Source organism: Haliotis cracherodii, unplaced genomic scaffold (genome assembly GCF_022045235.1).
Source record: "Haliotis cracherodii isolate W230 unplaced genomic scaffold, xgHalCrac1.p SCAF_5, whole genome shotgun sequence".
NCBI classification, from domain to species: Eukaryota; Metazoa; Mollusca; class Gastropoda; order Lepetellida; family Haliotidae; genus Haliotis; species Haliotis cracherodii.
This window is the reverse complement of record NW_027266308.1, coordinates 58,032,778-58,052,394: the sequence shown is the minus strand read 5'-3', so window position 1 is coordinate 58,052,394 and position 19,617 is coordinate 58,032,778. Positions and strand designations below refer to the sequence as shown.

The 19,617-nt window shown below is 42.5% G+C and overlaps 1 protein-coding gene across 1 annotated transcript; it reads left to right on the top strand.

Annotated features, from left to right (window-relative positions):
• The first annotated feature begins 365 nt into the window (after positions 1–365).
• On the top strand, positions 366–16,978 carry LOC139442455 (actophorin-like). The gene is made up of 4 exons (XM_071223265.1): positions 366–728; positions 10,656–10,794; positions 11,133–11,262; positions 12,527–16,978. The coding sequence occupies exons 1-4, from the start codon at positions 726–728 to the stop codon at positions 12,687–12,689; spliced, it is 435 nt and encodes a 144-aa protein (XP_071079366.1). The 5' UTR covers positions 366–725; the 3' UTR covers positions 12,690–16,978.
• The last annotated feature ends 2,639 nt before the right edge of the window (positions 16,979–19,617 follow it).

The window sequence follows — 19,617 nt, the reverse complement described above, 5'->3', positions numbered from 1 at the left end:
AGTATCTCTGTGACTAGCGCACAACGGGGGCGCGAGGCTTTGTGTAGGAAGTACCATGTCGATGTGGGTAGATGGAGAGCGGGCGTAGTTCCTGCATTCCTGCACATGACCGTCGCATCGACTGTGGATGTGCTCTATAGGTGATAACCTGCTGTCTTCCTCCAGTGTTATACATGCCGCCCTCAACGAAGTACCGATAAACCACGTCACGTGACAGGCTGGTTCCACTTACCTGGTCGCTCCACTTAGATCAGCGCCTAACAAACAACGCTCGCGAACCTGTCCGTCAAGTCCACTGACCAAACAATAAATAAATGTGAAATCAGGTCAAGATCCTTGACGATTGAGTATAATTGAATGTTAAGACCATTCTTCGCTCTCCCCATTTTACCAAATATGGCACCGGGCGGTCTCGCGCCTGTCTGACACGAGAAGCACGTGTTCTCACCACGCAAGTATGTTCTGCCTCGCAATCCGAGACAGTAAATAGTTCGCAGTGCGCATTGAGCCTACAAGTTATATCTAGTGGTTCATGAACGTCTACTAGCGAGGGATTGTCGCGTACAGGAAAAGTAGACCCATAAATGAGTTTGTGTCTATTTTTACAAGGATACGGCTGATTCTCTCGTTAACGGTTGATGTATTTCTCCGCCTTACCTGAGCAAGAGCAACGACGATAAGCGAAAGTATTTGGAACACCTTGGAATTATTATACTATTTCAACCATGGTAAGTAATACCAAATTTATTTTATTTTACACAGATTAAGTTAAAACAATCAATGTTTCTATACGTACTTGCTAATTTCGGCATCAAATTGATAAATGAAACCAATAACAGTTTCAATTGTTTCAAGAACTGACGTGACCCGAATTGGTCTAGCTCACATTTAGGGTAATGTCAAACACGCATTCCCCGCTAATGCCTAAGCTGGTCACAAGGCCCGCCCTTCCGCGCGTTTCCAACCAAGTATGTTTTGTTTGAGTTTACCATTTCTACATTTGCTGGGCGCCAAATCCTTTCCCCTTACACTTTCAGAACTTTAAATGAATGATATAAATATTTACGTCTTTCAAATTGCCACCTATATCTGTCTGTCAATTAAGTCCAGTCTTCTTCAGTGATGTGTATATAATCTCCTGATACATTCCTCGAGAGAGAGCTTCACCTGGCCTGTTAATTCCAACTTTGACACATTAACGAGGCGCGGTAGGCTCATTATGAGTTGAGGGAGCGTCGTGTGGGGATATCTGTGCTATCTCTGGGGCCATCACTTCGTCCTCACCCCCCGTGTGCCCACACGGCTATAGTTAGCTACCCCGGGGGATGGGGGTCTGCATTACCACGGGAATCAACATTTAGCAAGAAACGTACCAAGAACACTTATACACCACGACGTATACAAATTTTTATGTAGATCTAACTCAATATTGGCTAGAGCTGTCTTGTTTGAGACAGTATACGTTACAATGCAATTGCTCCCCATCTGAAAGTAAGACACACCTGTCTCTCATTAAAGTATAATTTATTACAAAATTGGTTTTGTAATATAAAACCCCTCTAAAACTGATATCTTCACTTTTTAACTAGTTTTTATCGGAGAACATTTATTTTCAGTATCCATTTGTGTAACACATCTATTGCTCTATCCTATTGGTGAACGTTAAATTCAGATCGGAATATTTACAGTTTTTAAACCTGAGAATTGTTTGTATATAAGTTTATACCTTGAGTGTATTTGTTAAAAGCCGACTAAACAAAGTCGTACAAGTATTTTTTACTTCAAGTCTCGCTGGGTCACGTCACCCAGCGTTTGAGACGAGGATTAGATTTCCGATACAAACAATGTACGTGTCCCACAAAGAAGAAGTCGCACAACATATTTGTCATGCTTCAAGTAACACGTGACGTATTTTCTCTACAAATATGATAGACTATACCAACATAAGAAGAGTTTAGGAATGAAATAGGCACCCAGTCTTTAATACACATCTGATCTTGAAAATAAGTAACCTTCTCACTTAGTGCAGGTCATCGTATCCCAGTTGCATAGATCGATGCTCAGGATGTCAATCACTGGATTATCTGGTCCAAACTAGATTAATTACAGACCGCCGTCATATATCTGGAATATTGCTGAGTGCGGCGTTTAACAACACACAAACAAACAAACAAAAACAGTAAACGAATCATCCCAATTTAGAAACCATATTATAAACATATCTTTAAGTGGCATTTTAGAAGCTCTAGTATCAATGAAGACTTACGGATTTCCAAGTATTTATTCTTTCAAAGCGTCATTTCGGTGTAACTATACCTTTTTACGGAAGAGGTACCACATTTGTGGTCACAAACTATAGGCCAGGTCTCAATGAAACGTCGGGTTATTCAATGTTCGAAACTTAACTAACTTACAATAACACACCGTGTACACTGATACTGAAGCGGTCTTTCTTCACTCTATTGATAAGCGGACGAGTGACCCAACATTCTTGCTTTCTTCTAGCACGTTTTGCACGTGCACGGGCAGCACACGGTCACATGAAATATACAGCTGCAGTTCGTTGATTGGTGTACGGATGTGTTGCACGTGATAGAATGATGACCTCTCACGTTGAACAAGAACATTCAGGTGTGCTGTGACTGATGTGCTCTTGTGTTACTCTTATCTGATGAAATGTAAATGTTGTACCGTCTGTTCAAACTTGTCACTCTGGCAAACTGATTATTGAAATGTTTCAACAGACAGTGGCGCTGTATCTTGTGGTCTTCCACAAGCGTTTCAAGTTGTGCTTCGATTATTTTAGTCACAACTTACTTTTCCTCAGATAGCTTTTGTCACAGAGAAATATTCTGGTATCATATCGTGACACATGTTAACATCTCACATCTAGTGGTATACGTCAGTTGTTTTCACCATGATGTTAGTCACTGGATTGTCTGGTCCAGACTCGATTATATTCAGACAGCCATCATATATCTGGAATATTGATGAGTGAGGCGTTTAAACAACAAACAAACAAGTCGTTTTCACCATCCATGAACCTGAACCGGAAGTGTGTTGTCTTATCGCAACAAGATTTGGTCAGCAACTTGCAGGCAAGGAAAAGCTGACCACTGTACCTTGTTCCTGGAAATAAAACCAACTGTGGTTTTAAAGATAAAAACATATGACTGAGAACAAGGATTAATTTATAGTGGCCTAATATGTGATGTATGCACATTACGGGGTGTGTGGTCGCCAAATTATAGTATTTTATTTGTCTTTGCTTGAGATGCATTTTGTAAGAATTTACAACCAATGACACTGTATGATTAGTCATCTGTAGAAATAAGAAACATGCAGCTGAACACTCTAGTGATGTTATATTCACACAGCTATTTAGTGTCATCGCCACTGGCATCTTTCCGAAACTGTTACTGGGGTACATTTGAGCTTTTAGAAAAATAACTTAGCCGAACCTTAATGCACTCCTGGCATAGGCGACTGACTAATAAAGTATGCTACTGAACTCTCACTTAAAACGTTACCTTGCTCAGTCTTCCTTTGATTTTAGACCCGTGAAGATTACGGGGTAGAATAGGTCTTCAGCAACCCATGCTTGCCGTAAAAGGTGACTATGCTTGTCGTAAAAGGCGACTAACGGGATCGGGTGGTCAGGCTCGCTGACTTGGTCGATGCATGTCATCGATCCCAATTGCGTGGATCGATGCTCATGATATTAATCACTGGATTGTCTGGTCCAGTCTCGATTATTTTCAGACCACCGTCATATAGCTGGATTATTGCTGAGTGCGGCGTTAAAAAACAAACCAACCAACCAAGTCGTACACATGCAAGTGTTTATATCAATACAATTTAACGTTCATTCATGTTCACAGATCTGTTTCGTTCAGAACTACATGTATTTCTGTAAGTTCCTGAAGCTTTGCCATGTCTTGAATCATGCAGGGCCCTCATACGTACCAACCTTGCCCTTTACACGTGTACGTCATACCGTGTAATATGACCTTCCGCCAATAACAACTGCATGCGTATATATATTTTACTACGTGTATATATTTGGAACAGAAGCCGATGTACCAAATATCAATGTCAAATAGAAAAGGTGAGCAGTATTATTTCTGTTATTGGTTGACACACACTGATTGACTTTAACGCGGCAAAAGGAATGTGTCAGTCTGTCCACCAAAAAATCAACTGTAAAAATGTAGGTGTATTACTCGCACGGGGTCTCGTCCGGATGTATATGGTCAGGGAGACGTGTTCACTGCATGATATGACCTAAATAGAGTTCAGAACAACGTTGATGAGATTGTGTAAGGGTGTCGCTGACTTAACTTCCATAATAAAAGCAGATCCGAGTTGATGAGTTTGTTTGTTCGTTGTTTAACGCCGCACTCAGCAATATTCCAACTATATGACGGCGGGCTGTAAATAATCGAATCTGGACCAGACAATCCGGTGATTGACATCATGAGCATCGATCCACGCAGTTGGGATCGATGACATGCATCAACCAAGTCAGAGAGCCTGAAATCCGATCCCGTTAGTCGCCTCTTACGACAAGCATAGTCGTCTTTTAAATCAAGCATGTGTTGCTGAAGACCTATTCTACCCTGGATCTTCACGGGTAGAACCCATGCAAACAGACTGAAGAAACTACGTCACAGTCAAACCGCTTCCCCGAAGGAACTTATGTACAAATGTATATTCATTTATGATTATCAGTTAACCCATCCTAAGTCTAGTGCCAACATACTGCGACCGAGTGATGTGATAAATAGGCGATAATTCCCGACAGGCAATATCATGGGATATTTCACAACACTGCACGGCCGGTATGCAAGGGACCGAGCTCAAGCCTATATACCTACCCTTACTCTATACAAGGCGTTCTGGCTAGTTAGAAGGGAATCCCGTTTATGACCGCCTGGCGGGCATTAAAACTCAAGCCGCTGCCATGAACATATCTAGAACCGTCATCAACATATATGCGGTTCTATATCAATAACTGTTCTGGAAAACGTATTTTCGTTCTCTGAATGAACAGGAAAGTAAAACAAAGACTTGAAGCCCCGTCATATTGTCTGGTGCTTGCGTAGACAAGATGGTTTGTCCATAACTCACAGTTATGTACGCTCGTGTTGTTATTTCCACACCCAAATACCTCCTTCAATCTGTTGGCATGGCGCCACGTGCATCAGAAGCGGCGAGAATGCGCGTCAACAGCACGACCGAGGGCATTTCCTTTCACTCAGAACCACCTCGGCTAATTTCGGCACTGGTACATCAGATAGGTATTTCGGCACAGTGGCTTTATCTCTGAGAGTATGAAGATCTACTTCTGCATACCTGATTGACATGGAGTTGGATGAGTAGCCACGACGGCAGACAAGACTTAAACATGGCCGACTGCCAATTGTCTAGATGCCGAACAATCAGATGACGTAATCATTACTTCGATATCTCGGAGTTTGCCAACCTGTTCCTGGTAGAATGTCTTAAAATAGAACATGTATCCCATATCTCCAGAGGCAAAAACGTGACTGTACATTTTTTATTTATTATGATGTACTTAGACGCGTGTTTTAAGATTCATATACAATTCACTTAGGGTATTATCGAGATGGCAGGAGACTGACTTGACTGGATCTGGAATGATAGCAAATTCATTGTGCATGTCATTAAGTCCACGAATAACCCGAGGGCGGATCCAACTATTTTGTGAGGGGTCCAAAATAGCAAAATCCTCTTTGCCTACAACATACATTTGGTTTTAGAAAAAAGACCCCTCCCCACTCTCTGGATCGGCCCATGTGACCTACTCCATGGCAACAGCCATCTCTCGTTAAGCGCTCTTATAGTGTTTACTTAGGCCTATCTTACTTGTTTCTCATGAACCTAATCGCAGATGGCGATATTAACCACATTATACCGGTATCACATCTCATCCTGCCGAAATGTATTTTTTTGGTTTATTTTGAGTGATGCTCTTCGCTTCTTTCAGCAACATTGCATTCGTGGGAACAAGACGAATAGGCTTATGATATTGTTCCAATGTGTGGACTCCATAAACCAACGCTTTCACCGCTAGATTACAAACAGCGTTATGCTAGTATGCGAGTGTGTACGAAAATATAACCTCTTGAGTATTCCGGGAACGAATTTCGTCATGCTTGTCGCAAGAGACGAGACAATTGAGGATCGAGTGGTAAGTTTCTTGACCTATTGCATTCGTCACCACTTGCCCCTTTCCGTATCCTGCAAGAAGACTCGTTCCCTTATCGATGAATGTTATGTGCGAAAATACGACAAACCAATCAGAATGCGCGTATGATTTCAAGTTCTTCGTCAAAGAATCCCTCAGAAATAATTATTCATTTGACATGTCTTGCATCTAAAAATAAACCCAAGACACAGTTAAATGTGTTCAATCATACTGTATAATTCCGCATGTCCAGGTGTGCCTTAAATTGCATCTGAAATATATATAATATATGGGGAAATATATGTGAACCATTACGCAACGAGTTGATAATTGTTTTAGGTATGCCCGTTTGCGCTAAGACGGAACCCGGTCACAAAAATGGCCACGAGAGGGGCACGAGTCGCTATTCGGCTTGTCCCGGAATAACACGAGTTGGTCACGAATGGGCCTATTGAGTATCATCGTAACACAATGACATAGACCGACATAGACTAACAACTAGTCTCTGAAATGAACATATCTTACAGAAAAAAAGTTGCTAAATTATCTTAATGAAAATATTATAAAAAGGAGCCCAGAGACTCTCTTCATTTTCAGGGACTAAACAAAGCTGCAAAGCTATAATTTCTTGGAATCTCACGACACATGTAAAGGTTTCCTATCACCCAACACTGGCAAACCGTTGAAAGTGTATGTTGCGGGAACTGCAGTAATATGGACTTGCCAAACATTATAGACTTGCATGGGCTATATTGGATATATTTGTATCAGGGTTTGTATGACAGGCTCTCACTGATACAGCTGGAATATTATATTGCTGACTGCGGCGCTAATCAACATTCACCCATTCACTGAAACGGACATCTTTTGACGGTGTCCGCTAGCTGTTTTGCGGTTAGAATAGTGCCAAACATGGCGTAACATTTCACTCACTCACCAAAAGATAAAACCTTCTCATATACCATTCTTGAAATACCAGGCACGGATGCCAGTTGATCTTTGAGCACTGCTCTGGAAGCCACGCTGCTGATGTGTTACCGACAACGTCCCGTGAATAAACAAACAACGATGTTGTGTGCTTGCATATAGTAATCTTATCAAAGACAAGTGTTGACGGATTTCCCAGCTTTCCCTTGTCAGGTATAGCTTGCAGAACGAGTTTGTTGAACACATAAATAGTGTGTATATTTAGCTCCTTGAGAGCAATGGTAATACACATATATGATATGACTTGTTTGTGTAGCATCTGACTCGCTATGCTCATTTACCTCTCAAAATACAGTCTGTTTACAAGAATCGCCCGTGCATTTAGTCCTCCATTCAGTGGTAGGTATATATATAGGTTGTGAGTTAAGCTGCATCCGTCGCCCCTCATTAGTTACATTTCAGTCATAAAAAACTACACCTACTTCATCTTCCATGGAGGTGATGAAATGGCTTCTCTAGTTTCACCTGTCGGTGCTGTTAGAAGACATTGTGGGTTTCTGGGTTAAAGAACATGCACTGAGAGAAGCTCCATTTAGACGTACAGGGCTGATATTCTAATAACATCGTATTATATTTTACTTTATATTACTATATATTACGTAAACGTAAAAGCTCATGTTCAATGGTTTAAGCCAAACCCCTATTTCTATTTTATGGTTTACGGAGTTTATGCTGAAATCAGCTTGGATAGGTCAAAATATGTATAAAACAGAATAAAAACGTTGTGTAGCTCAATGTATTAAGTTTGGCATGATTTTTTTCGCGACGTTCGGTTTAGTATGAAGTATATACTTACTCATTCTATGCAGGATTTATAAACTGCCGTGCAAAAGAACGTATTCACGCATGTTTGATGGTGGCTTAACGTGAAACAAACAAGAAATGGTTATTCGATGGTGATGTATTTGATACCGGTATCATAGTTGTGTTTAGGACCTTAAGCTGTCAGTGTTTCTGTGACTGTTTTCAGGCTAGTAACGTTTCGTAACGTTTGTAATTGTTTGGTATATACGTTCTTTCTCCCGGCAGTTTACATGCAGTGACGTGTTCATTTATTTCAGCTAGAGAGGACGTTGTTCTCTTGGTGCTTGCAGTTGTCAGAGGCTATTGATCTAAAATATGAAGAGTGAGTGAGTTGTGTTTAACGCCGCTTTTAGCAGTATTCCAGTTATATCACGGCGTGTCAGCTTAATGTGGGAGGAAAGCCCGAAGTGATGCAGGTCTCAGACGTTTACCACATCGGTGAAACCCACGAGCACGGGTATGGTGCTGACAAACTAGAAACATAATTGGGGCGAACCGGGATTCGAACCCGCAATCATAGGTTTCTGGCGTGCCCAAGGGACGAAACTCTGCACAGAGAATTGCAGCGCCTTAGATGACTGGGCCACCCGTGCCCCCCTAAAATGTGAAGAGTGAGTGAGTTAGTATGGTTTTACGCCGCTTTTAGCAATATTCCAGCACTATCACGGCGGGGGACACCAGAAATAGGTTCACACATTGTACCCATGTCGGGAATCGAACCCGGGTCTTCGGCGTGACGAGCGAACGCTTTCACCACTAGGCTACCCGACCGCCCAATGTTTGAAAACAGTTCCATTTTGTTAGTTTTTAGGTGTTGTGTCCTATTTTTATATTATCTGTCGGGCGGGCACACAAAAAACCAAATGTCTCAGTGTAGTTCATGTAGCAAGTTACAGATTTACTCTTGCCACTAGACAATCAAGTGATTGATATTGTGAGCTAGGAGCCACGCCATCGGGGTACGATAATACGCCCTCAACCAAGTCAGAGAAAACTGACCACCGGATCCATTAAGTCGCCTCTTACAACCAGCTGTAGCACCGGGGACCCAGTCGTCTTAGGCACCCCTATTCGCGATGCAGAGTTGCGTCCCTTGGGCATACCAGAAACCTATGATTGTGGGTTCGAATCCCGGTTCGCTCCGATAATGTTTCTAGGTTTGTGTGTGCTCGTGCCTGGAATATTGCTGGAATATTGCTGAGTGCGGCGTTAAATAAGAAACAAACAAACTTCGGGATTTCCACCCACATTTAGCTGACACGCAGTGATATAACTGGAATACTGTTCAAAGCAGCGTTAAAACCCAATTCACTCACTTACTTACTCACTCACTCTTACGACCAGCATATGTTGCTTGGGGCCAAATCTAATCCGGAATCCGGGGTGAACTTAAAACAACAAGAATGCATATAAAACGACAAGAAAATACAGGAAATAACATCAAACAGAGATACAAAAGTGGTATATTGATTCTATAATATTTATATTAACAATCGGTTAAATTTCCCTGACGCACATCCAAATACACATATACTAATACCATCAATACCTAGTTAAATTATGTTCATTTAAAGGCTTTTATTCCTGAATAAATCAATAAATGAAGCTGTTTTTCTTTAACGTGGAAGCTGGAACCAGAGGACCCCCCCCCCCCCCCCCCCCCAGGGGTTGAGTGTTTATGTACACACTTGGTCAACTAGTGTGACGTAAATCACTTGGGTTATTATATACCTTGGTAAACGCGGGTTTGCTTGGGTCGTCCATGTTTTGAAAACTACATAATTTCTCTCGTCAAATGATCGGACGGCTATTTTAAGCTTCGTGTAACCTTTCAATGATTGTGTTTATGATTGTGATTGTAATTTTGTGTTTGTAATAACCTGGTCATAAAACAGGATGGGTGAGCGGAAGGTGGGTCGATCCCCGGCCGCGTTATCTCAAAAGATTTTAAAGGATGGTACTTGGTATTACCCTGCCTGGCGCTCGGCATTAAGGGTTGGTTGGGTGGTCTGTTGTTTAACGGCGCACTCAGCAATATTCCAGCTATATGACGGCGCTCTGTAAATAATCGAGTCTGGACCAGACAATTGCACGGGTTAGAATGGGTCTTCAGCAACCCATGCATGCTTGCAAAGCGACTATGCTTGTCGAAAAGGCGACCAACGGGATCATGTGGTCAGGCTCGCTGACTTGGTTGATGCATGTCATCGTACCCCAATTTCGTGGATCGATGCTCATGACATCAATCACTAGATTACTACAGACTTGATTTTATACAGACCACGCATGCCATTAAGAAAGTGGTCAAATATAACTAAGAAAGTGTTATCCCAAATATAACAATTATTATATCTACAGACCGCCGTAATATAGCTGGAATAATTGCTTAGTGCAGCGTTAAACCACAAACAATCAAAACGTTCAAAACAGGCAAACTTTATTCCATGAAAGGAGCCAAAAAAATTTGTTTTTCATATTAACATTTTTACAATTTTATTATTATTAACCATATTGTTCTTTTACCAAATTCTCTCTTCCCAAAACCCCCTGGGACCCTTTAACAACCTCCTATATCCGGATGAGGAAGTTGAAATAACCCCTTCTGAACTATCGATGTTGACCCTATGTGTGTACAAACGTCTGTGTATTTCAGGCGATGAGCGGCGTTGCGGTGAACGACGAGTGCGTCACGGTGTTTGAGCACCTGAAGATGGGCCGTCAGTTCCTCTACATCATCTACAGGGTCACTGACGACCTTCGAACTATCAAGGTGGAGGAGATCGGTTCCCACTGTAAGTACTTATAGCATTACAGTAAAGGTCGGGCGGAAGGGTATCATCCTTATGATATCAATCACTGGATTGTCTGGTCCAGACTCGAGTGCGGGGTAAAACAACAAACCAAACCGAACAAAAATCTCTTCACTGCAACGCGTGACACATTCGTTACTCTCATTGTAGGGGTGTCAATGAATGAACTTGAAGGACGAGAATTAACTGTCACATCTACATAGAGCTTGTACAGGAAAGCTATCGTTTGTTTTACATCTATGAGGTAGCACGCTAGTGTACAATAGCTGTACACTATAAAGGTTATCATCGATCTATCTGCAAGATTTGCTGTTTTTCAGATCAAACATACGAGGACTTTGTGCAGAGGCTGAAAGATGCTGAGTCCAAGAGGCAATGCCGGTATGCAGTGTTTGATGTCAAGTTCTACCAGAACGCCATGCCACAGCAGAGACTGGCCTTCTTCCTCTGGTGAGTCCTGGTCATCCCTTGGACGCAGACACTTAACACACCAGTTAACAGAATCATATCAAAGAGAAATGTTTACGTCCGCAGTCATCAGTATCCCAGCTTTATCACGGCGGTCTGCATTTAATGGATTATGGACCAGACAAACCATTAGTTGAAATACACCCACGCCGTCTCTGTCCGATCAGGCTGAGCCCGATCCAATTTGTCAATTTTAGGCCGCTTTCAGCAATATTCCAGGAATATCAAGGCGGGGACACCAGAAATGGGCTTCACACATTGTACCCATATGGGGAATCGAACCCAGGGCTTCGGCGTGACGATCGCTTTACCCACTAGGCTACCCCATCGCCCCTCGCCCTAGTGGAAAAGAGTGATTGGGTCCTATTCTAACCGTCTACCGCCGTCAAGATGCTGACAGTGGCGACTATGTTATATATACTATGGCATTAAACCAGTTCACTTACTAATGACTTGGAGGCCGCCCTGAACATGCCATTATCTGTATCTCAGCTGTATCACAAGCTATGTGTAGTATACAGTCAACAGTGACAGATTGAGAGGAGTGTAGTTTCTGCAATCACGCACGACTTGCAGACTTATAGTTTTGATAGCAACTACTATTAAACTGATAAGGAGCCCCAGTGAGATAGGAGATTCATTTAGGGCTGTAGCATTAGAGCAAGGGTTGGGCGTAAGGAATAATAAAATGGTTCAGGGCCGTTCCAGAAAGTGATCGTAGCGCTGAGACGATCGTAGCTCCGATGCTTTCACGGAGACTATGAGATAGCTTTGTGTAACGAGTCCCTGGAACTGTGAGACAGACGACACCCAATGCCCGTGACACACCGTTGGGGTGGTCTGTAGATTTCTCTTCCTGTATAGGGCGCCACTGCAGAGGGTCGAAGCACTATATAACACAACTGACTGTAAAAGTCCCGTCTCCACCCTTGCCAAACTAGCCTGTATTTTCTGAGCTCGATCGTAGCGCCACCAGTGGTTATTACGAGTTATGTCCCTTCCATGTCCCTCCTTTTGACCAATCAGATTCCAACTCTCATATCACTTTCATTTGCTTCAAACCAAATGGCGGCGCCCAGTGAAGACGATCTGATCGATGATTAAAATATATATTCAATTTGTAATAAAATCACGTGAGGGCCTTGCGCCAAGAGGTTCAAGTTGTTTGTTTCCAGTAATCTTCTTCTGATACTCATTGTCGATGTTGTTTATCCATAATATTGAACCTCTTTTTGTTGGCCTGTAGGAGTCCGGACACAGCGACGACCCAGCAGAAGATGTTGTATTCCTCCAGTAAGATGACGTTGTTAAAGAAGTTGGAGGGCATCCCCGTTGTCCTGCAGTGCAACGACGAGGACGACCTCTCCATGTGCAACGTTCTAGACAGATGCATCAGCAAGTACAAATGATCAAAACCATTACTTCGCTTTTTCTAAAATGGCGCTGACCAAGGGTTGGACGCGTTGCCATGGTAGCTCGCACATGACACAACACAATAGTACGTCAATGAATGTCACGATCTTAAGTGACGTGTGCACCATGGAGTGTTTCGGATTTCGATGATTCCCAGGTATATCTGAGCCGGTAGTGACGTCAGCAACATTCAGACATCTAGGAATATACCCTTTAGCCCGCGCACAACTGTAGTGGATACGACATTCCAATAACGTCCGCTTCTTAGCCAGCTTACCACACGTATGCAAGCTTTTCTTTACTGGAGCCAGTGCGCCTTTTCAAAGATGACACCATAGAAACGAACAGAGCTAGAACAGAGCTAGATACATCAAGAGCGGAGGCAGCTTCTTAAAAAAAGGATGGGTGAAGTTTGTGATCACAAGCTGAGCGATGGAAGCAAATATTCCGCGAAGCATCTTGGGAAGTATGTTTGGTAAACCCGTTCTTTGTGTTAAAAAACCCAAATCACCAAATGAATTTGTCATAGTGTTGTCATGTGCGTTACAGTTAGTATGTATGCCGGTCGCCTGTAAAACTTGTATCAGTATTGAGCATGCGTCAAAAAAGGGGGTGGGGATGCGGCTCCCCATGGACCCTCCGGTTCCGTTGATGTAGATACGGGGAAGGAAATGGAACTAGTGTAGGGCATGGTGCCTACTGAATATACACGCCTGCTTCGCCATCATGAATTCACAAGGATGTAGGCATAGACCCGGATATTGATATGGCCCGAAGTCGACGTCAGCTGCATCTGTGTAGCTGACAATAGGGGTCAGTGATCTCCTTGGGCTGAAACACGTGCACGTGTAGTACCTGGGCCACGGCGTTTCGTGGGGGAGTACCTGTGCAGGAATACTTCTTCTCCACTCAATTGGTAACATATTGCATTAGTGACTGAGCAAGAAACAAGCTGAGTCCTGTTCCAAACCACTCTCGTGGCACGACCGTTGATGGGCCCCTGTGGTACGTCCACAATTAGGGCCTGACCAAACAAACATCCACCCCACCCCTCCGCCCCAAGCTCCACCCTACCCCACGATTATTAAATGGTAGTAGTCAGTCCCTTATATAGAAAAGCCTGACCGTAACTTGAGCTTCATTGGGAATAAATCCTGTCTGTATCAAGTAAGTGAATCAGCAGACCTCGGCTAATTGGTGGCGGCAGTTAAATGTATCCTGAGCGGCATACGTTTTCTCGTGGCCAGAAATAACTTAACGCGACTAGTTATATTTCCAGTCTCGCCTGCCAGGTTGTTTTGTCTCAGCTGCACCACATGGTATTGGCGTCCTGGAACCAGGACCTGTTTGTCAGTGCGTGGTTCATGGTATTGATGGTACATGTTGGAGCGCTCTTCCATAATCATATGTTGTGTAATCTATATATCCAGGTAGAGATGTTAGCTTAGACAAATACTGTTGTATATCTGAAAAGTTCATAATTGAATACTCTACGCATAATGCTTACTTGTACAATGTCCATGAAGATAAAAAGATTAAGTTGGCTCGTTTCCGAAGAACTGGGCCTTGAAGTGCGCTAGAACAGCAGCAGACGGATGGTTTTCGTTAGAGACTTATCTTGAAACAGTGTAAATAACATGATATATTTAGTAACATTTAGAATGTCGAGAAGTCATTAACATTGGTCGTCATGGTTGTCGTGGTAGCACCATTTCGACGTCAAGATCACGACGGAATTACCAAAGGATGTTGACCTACTGTTTGTATAATTTGGCTGTGATATGTTTGGGGCAATGAAGGTCTTCCGGTACCGTTGACCCTGCCCTGTATGGTTCAAGGTCACAGAGCTTCAACTACCTATCCCTGCAACCTCATCAAAATCAGAGGTTTTACTCCGATACGATACCTCTCCATGTGAAGATCTTATGAAACCTCAGTAGAAGGTAGCGTCAGGTGAATTTCGGCTCAATTTTTTTCGCCACATTTCTTCAGAAGTTTGAGTTGCATAAATGAAAACCCACACAAAACACAATTATTCCTCCGGTACTCCCTTTGGGTCTAGATGCCATGACGTTCAGAAACGACATGGTGTATAAGATATCCACAACAATATGATGGCGCAGCCTTATTTATCTACATTCGAAACTTACTGTATTAGTTCGTTTTATATATACAGAAATCAGATATGCCGGTCGAAATACTTCGCCCACTCGTTTCGAGAACTTAAGCCTTGACTCTGATTGGCTGATTAGGAAGTTGGCCTGACGCGACCACCCAGTGCGGTGACATCAGATCATCTAGCATATAGGTATCGTATGAGAGTAAAATGGTCAGATTTTAAGGAGATTGACTATCTGCAACCCCTCGCCTGGTGAAAGCATACCGAGACGGTTCGTTAAACCAATAGGTGGTGCTAGTGAGACTTACCTGATTATTCCAGACCAATTTGATAACTTGTTACACAGAACCATCTGTCACCATTAGACATATTCCAAACAAACGAACGAAACTGAAACGGTATTTAATTAGGCCCAGTAACTTTTTTTCTTACGATGTATAGTTACATTATTATTATTAAAATATTTATGTTTGATATAAACAAACTGGAAAGGAGCCGTAGTGAGATGGGAGATTCAGTAAACCTAGACTTGCTTCATTTAGTACTATAGCATTGCATATAAAGTGCTGGGCGGAAGGGGAAATAATATGGTTCGGGGTCTGTGAATTCCGTACCGTATTCGACGTAATAAGTGCCCCGCTCTAATAAGCGCCCACGGCGGTATTTGCTAATATATTGGCTAGTGAACAATCCCAATTAGCACCCCTTCCGATTGATCAATGTTCACAAGACTTATTAATTCGCGTACAATACGCACTCGTGTGTTATATGCACCCTTATTTATGGGCAATTAAATTCTAGAAAAATATATCTGTCTTACATAAACATTTCAGGCTGTCAGCATAAACTACGAAATGTATTCAAATAAGAGCCCACTATCTCTAATTTTGAGAGCGACCTGGGCGCTTATTACGTCGATTACGGTAATCAAATTGGCCTGGTTTTATAAATAAGCTGAATTGGTGGTCCCGAGTTTAGAAAGATTGCGTTTTATGATGTTGTACAGCGCAGTATATAATAAATTTTCAATGTCATTAATACTGTTTATTGGTCGTAAAGGATTTCAGTTTATTCCTACCCGCGGCTGCTTAGAAAATAAAGCGTGGGGTGTTTTGGTATAATTACATTTATTTAGCAACAAAATCAGTATTTCGAAATGTTTTACAAATCTTATGAAACATTTGGAAATTCCGATGCAACTGCAATGTTTGTAGTGACAAGGCCAATGACGGGCTTTAGTTCAACACTTTAGACACTTATCGACGTTTTAGATCATTGCTACAACTGAATGACACTCACACAAACAATGCATTCTGCGATACACCTAAAACCCGCGGGATGCAGCGCAAGTCACGAGCCTCTTGTGGGGGCCCGCCTGGTGTGGCGACCGAGAATAATCATATTAAAAAAGATATCATATTTCATCTGCACAGTATATCGCATATAGTTCATGTGCATAGATGTGAATATGAAGAATATATTTGGTTGTTTACTGTGTCGCCCTATGTAGACATGTATCCACGCTGCCAGCATGACTGTAAGTATCTGCTGTCGTGTGAATAAACCTGTAAATACACCGACTCAATTCGAAAAAAAAAACCTCACTGAAAATACGATATGTTTGCAATTTATTAATTATAAGGAAAAATCTAAACATGTGTTTCTTTTAGAACATGTACATATTTTTGTGCATTTGGCCCTGTCCGGAAATATAGACATCACTGTCAATGCAGCTGATGCTGCAGTCGGATTGGATCGCCGACGATTTATGTCGTCTTCTTATGTTGATGTTGTATGGGCATTTTGTGGATATATTACAATATTAATGCGAACTAACGAAGTGATTAGTGACTGGTGTACGAAATAACTGCATGTAGAGTCCGTGACCCTGTATATCCCATGATCCTCCCCTGTCTGTCTTATGTATTTGGTAAGATGTGGTGCGTATTGTTTGTGAACATTCGTCAGCTGGACCCACTTGCACAAAGCGATCTTAGCGCTAAGATGATCGTAACTCCCATTCTTTAACATAGGCTTACAATAGTCTTAGCGCTAAGATCGCTTTGTGCAAGTGGGCCCTATATATTATGCTGCTATTTATAGAGCGACATTTTACCAATGTTTGACATATTTTGTACATCATTTTCTTTTGAATACAAGCGTCATTATCCTCACAGAATGGCTTTTGTTGTTGTTTTCACATTTTTGTAATATATTGTTTGAAATATTTCAATTATTAACTGTGCATTGCGTTTAAAAAAGTAGGTATTGTTTACGTGCAGTAGACCATGGATATAACGAACAACAAGGGTCCGGAGAAATTAGTTCTTTATATTAGTTGTTTGTTATATATGTTATTACACGGAAACGTCCGCCATCTTGTTTATTCTATTGACAAACAAGTCAGATGATTGGACAAAAGGTCGCTGAACTTACATATCACGCTCCTTGCATACATGACCACCTCCGTGGTCTAGTGGTGGAGCGTCTGCCCGGAGGGCGGAAAATCGGGGCTTCGATCCGCGGCCGTGTCATAGCAAAGACGTTAAAAGATGGTACTTGTTGTTACCCAGCTTGGTGCTCGGCGTAAAGGGGCTAAAACAAGAACTCGTCAGCTCGGAGTCAGTACACTGTGTCTGAGTCGGGTATTCCTGTTAAACTGCAGCATGGTATCTCAGTGGGCTAGCACATCTGCATTAGTTACACGCAGACACACACACGCATGCGCGCGCGCAGTGAGCATTTATGAAAACTATTGCTATAAAACATATCGCAATCGATACCACATGTATCATATAGTGTTGGTCGGGAGTTTTACCCACTATCTCAAGGTCCAGAGTTAAGATGAACGGTCAGCAGAAAGATTTTTTTATTAATTTACCGTATCAAGAATAAACTAATAAGTGTTTATTTTCCAATCTTCAAAACAGTTTAATATGAATTTCAATACACAGCTGTTATTTTCCAAAATAATGGCTGTCCTCTGCAACAGGATACACGAACGACGACACGCCATATGTATATGAGGACAGAAGCGGTTGTAAAATACTTGTCAGATCAGCAAACTTTGTCAATCGGAAATGATTGTTATCGTTCATCTCCCGGAATAAGACACGGTGGTGAGGTGAAATGAGGTTTAACGCCGCGTTCAAGATTGTTGCACTTATTTACCGACGTGCATGCACGAGTGTGTTTCTGCTTTTACTAGACCGGACTTATGCCGGTCTTACAGTGCCAGCCCACGAAGATGCTATACTGCGGTTTTTAAGATAAACATCCCATCCAAACACAGTATCCTGACTCCGAGCCGACCAATCCATGCCGAGCGCCAGGCAGGGTAACACAAAGTTCCATCTTTTAAGGTCTTTTGCTATAATGTGACCGGGGATTAAACAGTGCCCTTCCGCTCTCTTTGCGAATACTTTATCCACTAAACCACGGAGGAGGGCCATTAAAGGAACGAGGTAAGGGAATCTTTCTCGTGTGAGTGAGTGAACTCCATGGTGATCAATACTTGAACCATATGAAGCTGGTGTATGACTAAGTGGGATTAACACCGAGGTGAAAAATGGTTGAGTGAGGGAGTATCGTTTTACGACGCATTTAGCAATATTCCAGCTCTCATGACAAGAGACGCCTAATGGGCCGGAGTCTTCGGCATGACAAGCCACTCGACAACCACACCGCCAAAGGAGCGTGTCCCATGTATAGCTGAGATTTCAGACCGAAGTCGTGATGCTGGCTGGTTGGTTTGTTGTTTAACGCCGCACTCAGCAATATTCCAACTATATGACGGCGGTCTGTAAATAATCGAGTCTGGACCTGACAATCCAGTGGTTGGGATCGATGACATGCATCAACCAAATCAGACAGCCCGACCACCCGTTCCCGTTAGTCGCCTCTTACGACAAGCATGTGTTGCTGAAGACCTTTTCTACCCTGGATCTTCACGGGTAGAACTCATGCAATCAGACTGAAGAAACTACGTCACAGTCAAACCGCTTCCCCGAAGGAACTTATGTACAAACGTATATTCATTTATGATTATCAGTTAACCCATCCTAAGTCTAGTGCCAACATACTGCGACCGAGTGATGTGATAAATAGGCGATAATTCCCGACAGGCAATATCATGGGATATTTCACAACACTGCACGGCCGGTATGCGAGGTACCGAGCTCAAGCCTATATACCTACCCTTACTCTATACAAGGCGTTCTGGCTAGTTAGAAGGGAATCTCGTTTATGACCGCCTGGCGGGCTGCGGCATGGCGTTCTGGTAGAACTTGACATCAAACACTGCATACCGGCATTGCCTCTTGGACTCAGCATCTTTCAGTCTCTGCACAAAGTCCTCGTATGTTTGATCTGAAAAACAGCAAATCTTGCAGATAGATCGATGATATCCTTTACAGTGTACAGCTATAGTGCACTAGCGTGGTACCTCATAGATGTAAAACAAACGATAGCTTTCCTGTACAAACTCTATGTAGATGTCACAGTTAATTCTCGTCCTTCACGTTCATTCACTGACGCCCCTACAATGAGAGTAACGAATGTGTCAGGCGTTGCAGTGAAGAATATTTTATTGGGTTTGGTTTGTTGTTTTACTCCGCACTCAGCAATATTCCAACTATATGACTTCGGTCTGTAAATAATCGAGTCTTGACCAGACAATCCAGTGATTGGTATCATAAGCATCGATCCACGCAATTGGAATCATAACATGCTTCAACAAAGTCAGCGAACCTGACCACCCGATCCCGTTAGTCGCCTCTTACGGCAAGCATAGTCGCCTTTTACGG